Consider the following 5,339-nt stretch of genomic DNA (forward strand, 5'->3'; position numbering starts at 1 on the left):
GTGGGGTCAGCACCCTCTAAGCCTGCTCTGGGCACATGGAAATAAATGCTTTCATAATTTCAGACACAGACTGTGATGGTTAATACTGAATGTCAACTTGATCAGACTGAAGGATACAAAGTATTGATCTTGGGTGTGTCTGTAAGGGTGTTCCCAAAAGAGATTAACATTTGAGCCAGTGGGCTGGGGAAGGCAGATCCACCCTTAATCTGGTGGGCATGATCTAATCAGCTGCCAGTGAATATAAAGCAGGCAGAAAAACGTGAAAAGACTGGCCTAGCCTCCCAGCCTACATCTTTCTCCCATGCTGGATACTTCCTGCCCTTGAACATCGAACTCCAAGCTCTTCAGTTTTGGGGCTCAGACAGGTTATCCTCGCTAGTCAGCTTCCAGAGAGCCTATTGTGGGGCCTTGTAGTCATGTAAGTTAATACTTAATAAACTGCCCTTTATATATATATATTATATGTATATTATATATATTTTATATATATAATACATATATATTATTAGTTCTCTCCCTCTAGAGAACCCTGACTAATACACAGGCCTTACAGGGTTTGGGGACAATGCTTGGAATGGAGGCCCTGGGTCTGTGCAGGCCCCACAAGCAGCCCTGAGCCCTCACCTGTTCTGAGCCCCAGTGAGGAGAGGGAAGGGAGCAGGGTCAAGGGAGGAGTCCAGACTGTGGGAAACCTGTCCAGGCTCTGCTTCCTGAGGCCCCTAGTGGAACCCAAATGCCCACATTTTATCACCCACCCCCCATAACCTGAGCAGAGAGGGCTCTTCTTGCAAATCTGTTCTCCACTCAGCCATGCATGCCTCAGTCATGGCACAAAGTGTACATCTGCTCCTGGAGCTGGTGCTGGGAAAGAGACCCCAGGGAAGGGACCCGGACATACCATGGGCTCTGGGAGGCACAGCAGCTGGGACAGTGAGCACAGAGTGGATGACAGGAACCATGGTTGTCATGTGATCTTCCCCAGTGTCCCTCAGGGACAGGCCCAAGCCCCAGTTCTCCTGTGGCTTCATGGTCTAGCTCCTGCCACGTTGTCTTTTTGTCATTGCTCTAAGCCCCAGGCCTTCTCCCCCTGAAAGTCACAAAAGGCAATATTTTTGTTTCATGTTGCACCCTCTTTACTACATCTGGCCCACACCTGTCATCCAATTCTCCCACAGCCCACCCTCTCCTCACTTCAATTTGCTTTTTCTTCATTGTCCTGGGATCTCAGCTTCCCTAGGAATGTCTCTGCAGGAAGCCCACATTGCAGAGATCTCAGCCCCTTGACAGCTATGCCTTCATTGCCCAAAGCTAAGCACCTCTCTTCTTTCTCTTCTACACTAGCCCTAGGCCAACCCAGAGCCAGACCTTTCAGAATGCTAAGCCCACATTTCCTCAAGTATCAGACTTCCACTGACACAATCAGATCCTGAGGAGCAGACATCAAGATGAAAATGTTATCAGCAAAGATTATGAGAAGTACTTTCTGTTGTTATCCCCCCAAAACTACCTGCTGGACAATTACTACCCCTCCCTCTAGCCAGCACTAGTAATGAGTGGAGAGTGGACCGATGGTAAACTGAATGAGGCAGGAGAGCCCAGGGGCCAGGAGTCCATCATGATGCAGGAGGGAGCAGAGCAGACAGCAGCTCCCCTGGTGGCTCTTGGGAGATGCTGCTTAACCAGGTGAGAGCTTTCTGTGACTTTTATCCTTCTAGTCTCCAAAGGACTGAGATGCAGTCCAGCAGCATCCCAGCCAAAGAAGCAGAGTGGGGAAAGCATAAGACTCACGGGATTAAAGTAGAACGGGTAAGCAATGATGGGTTCCAAAGCCCCATTCTAACTGGGAGGTTGATCCTGCACATCGGGATATACAAGCTCCTTGGGGGTGTCTTCTGAGAAGAGAGAGAGGAAGCACCTTCCCTAGGGTTTCAGAGCTCAGGGAATGATCCACCAGGCCTGGGCAGGGGACATCTACAGGACTGGGAAGATGAGACTCAGGTCTCCTGTGTCACACGGGTAGGGATTTTGCTCCCCTGGACATACCCATGTTGCACATGGAGGGGGTATCTTATCCTCTGCAGGCAAACGTTCTGTATGCACTGGGAGGCCACAAGGAAAAGGTTTTATTTTCATCGACATCTTCAAGATGAGGCAAATTAAGAGCATCAGACCCACTGGGAGCACAAGTGACAGCAGAAACCAAAACCTGAGCGAGTGTTGCTCACACGCAGGCGTATTTGACGGGGGAAATGGAGGGCATATTTTTATGCCACTTTCCCATGGAATGGGAGCTCGTGGTAGCATCAGATTATATTCAGCTGTGACAGTGATAGTGATCCTGACCCTCAGTCTGAAGCCCAGAGGTGGTCAAGGAGACCAAGCTGATGAAAGAGAATCAGTCTGAGACCACTGAAGGTCCCCACTCCAGTCCTAGGTCATAAATTCAGGGTTTCTCTGCAGCCATTGGTGCCAGTTTCCGTGGTAACCCTTAATTTCTCTGCTGTCCCCTGTGCAGGAGAAGGTGACCTCAGGATCTGGGCATATCAAGAGCTTCACACAGGGAGTTTCACTTGCACAGGTTGAGGAGTTTCTGCTCTCTGATGTCCCACAGATTCCATCACAGCGCCAAGATTGTTGAAAAGCTCCAATGGGATTGGAGAGAAGAGAACACAAGTCAGTGTTTATCAGCCCAGGAAAATCCACCCATGGGGGTCCTCATGTTCCTGAGTGGAATGAGCTGGAGGGAAGCCACTTTCATGAGACCTACTTCCCTCAACTTCCTAGGAGTTCACTCAACATTTTCCCAGCAATGGTGAAGCCTCCATGTCACCCTCTCACAGCCCACAAAGAGGTTCTCTGGCCCCAGTTTCATAGTTTCCCCCACACCCAAACCCTTTCTATTCTGACAGTTTAACAGATAAAAGAACCTGCAAGTGAATCAGGCCAGCTCTATGCCTGGCATTTCTCCAGGCCTATGACCTCCATGGCATTTCACACCTGAGTGCCTTGTCCCAGGGCACAGGGAGCATCAGGCAGCCCTGACTACAGGCACCTAGGGTGGGAAGGGGAGGTCTCTTCTTTGATCCCTTGAAGAACAGAGTCCATGCTGTAGGGGACTGTCTATCTGCTGGCTTGATGTTTGGGCTCTGAGCAAGATTTGCTCTAGGGAAGGCTCTTTTTTTTTTTTCTTTTCTTTCTCTCAAGAGAAAAGATGAGTTTCATAGGGTTTGGTATCAGCACATATGGATAAGCAGGCAACATCTCAGCATCATCAGGAGGTTTATGTTTTTGTTTTTGTTTTTGTTTTTACTTTTTCTGAGACTTCAGAAACATTGAATGGGAAATGGAGAGTAGAATTGTTTTAAACCGGATGCTTCCAAGTAAATTTTATACATATGAGAAATGTCTTAAAATTGAAAATTGTCACAGAACAAGATCCTAAGCAGGCTGTTTTTGTCCCACTTCCTCATCTGCCTGTATCACTGTGTGAGTGTTGCTATCCCAGGTCTGACAGTAATAATCAGCCTCATCCTCAGACTGGAGGTTGGAGATGGTGAGGTAGCGGTCAGCCCCAGAGCTGGAGCCTGAGAAGCGATCAGGAATTCCGCTCCCCTTGTTGTAGCTTCCACTACCTTCAAGCCTCATCAAGTACCGAGGGGCCTTCCCTGGCTGCTGCTGATGCCATGCGATGGCGTAGCTACTGTGCCCACTACTCAGAGTGCAGGTGAGCTTGACCGAGGATCCCAGGGAAGCAGAGGCAGAGGATGATTGAGTCAGCACAGGCTGGGAGAGAGACCCTGAAAACAGAGATGTTCATTATGGCCTGAAGGAAGGACTAGAGAAAACAACATTTCTGGTATGAGTTTGGGAGGTGGTGTCAGTGAGCTGGGGCATGAGGATGCTGAGGGTCCTCCTGACCTGTGCAGTGGAGGAGGAGAGTGAGGAGGAGGAGTGTGGTCCAGGCCATGGTGCAGACTCCCCAGAGCTCTGCTGAGGCAGCCACGCTGCAGGTCTCTCTTATCCACCCTCTAGCCTCAGAGGGAGGGGTCCTTCATGCAAATGTGCTCCTCTTCCCCTGCCCAACTATGCCTCTCCCTAAGCCTATGTGCAGCCTCTGTGGCTGGATGTCATTTCTGGGAGGGGTGAGCCTGGGCTAGGCCTTGTCTGAGGCACCGCAGGGACCCAGAGAAGACCCAGCTGCTGACCCCAGTGAGTCCTGAGTACAGACCAAGGTCAGGTGTTTCTTTTCTCGGCTTGGAGCCCCACAGAGACCTCAGTGACCGGCCCCACAGCTCCCCCTGTTGCCCAGGCCAAAGCCCATTATGTCTGTGACCAGATAACAGGGGTTCCTGACACAGGTTTCTGCCCCCACCAGGGCCTGACCACTGCCAATTCCCTGTCCAAGGGCAGGGTGAGACCCCTCCTCACGGCAGCCTCCTACCTCATCTCGGCCTTTAGTTTTCTATTTGGGCCTCCTCTGTGGGAACAAGACACACAATTCTCTCCATTTTATAAAGAGTCCCCAGGGGAAGGTTGTCTCATATACGAACTATGCATAAAATAAAAAATACATTTGCTGAGAACAGGGACAGTTCAGCCATGCACCCACTTCCCCATGAACTCATGAAGCCATGTTTCTCTCTCCCTACTTCTTCAGGAGATCACACATAGGGAAGAGGGTGAGCATTTGGGAGGATCTTTAACCTGACTGAGTGCTTCACTGGATGCTCTGGTAACCGAGGATAGAAACAGGGGGAAGAAGGAGAAGCTACTCAAGGGGATGGAAAAGAGAAGCAGTGGCCTCGGCCATCTTTTGTAGTAAGGGATTAGAGAGGTTCAAGAAACAAGAGGGAATGTGAGTGACAACTAGCAAGAAAAGATATGAAAATGCCCATGGCTTTTCCTCTAGAAAGATTGTGGTGATTGTCTGAGGATGTCACAGGAGAGGAGAGAAGTGGAATGAAAGGGAGAGAAACAGGGGAACTGAGGAAATAAGTTGTGAATCAGAGATGGGGAAGAAGAGAGGGTGAGGAAGTCCACACTTTGTAAGCCACACCAGTGCGGAGATTGGGCAGGAGCCAGCGGGGATGCTGGGTCAAGAGGAGGTTTGAGGTGTGTTTGCTCTCATTTCTCTTTATTTCTTAAAGAAAGTAGAGCCTCTCCCAACTTCCCATCTGCCCTCTATGATCAGCTCCCTGCCTGGAATTGGAGATTTCTCTTTGATCATAATCCTTTAGCTCCCTCTTAGATAAATTTCTCTTTGGCTTCTGACTGAAAGTGGCTTCCCTTCTTATTTCCCACCATTCTTATGAATTTGGTAATATTATAACATGTAT

General features: G+C 49.5%; 1 gene segment (V, D, J or C); it reads right to left on the reverse strand.

Moving 5' to 3' along the window:
- Positions 1-3,441: 3,441 nt before the first annotated feature.
- LOC129023704 (immunoglobulin lambda variable 4-60-like) lies at positions 3,442-3,981 on the reverse strand. The segment is given in 2 exon segments: positions 3,442-3,800; positions 3,922-3,981. Coding segments are annotated over 2 exon segments (408 nt in total).
- Between the last annotated feature and the right edge of the window lie 1,358 nt (positions 3,982-5,339).

Source organism: Pongo pygmaeus, chromosome 23 (genome assembly GCF_028885625.2).
Source record: "Pongo pygmaeus isolate AG05252 chromosome 23, NHGRI_mPonPyg2-v2.0_pri, whole genome shotgun sequence".
In the NCBI taxonomy this organism is placed as follows: domain Eukaryota; kingdom Metazoa; phylum Chordata; class Mammalia; order Primates; family Hominidae; genus Pongo; species Pongo pygmaeus.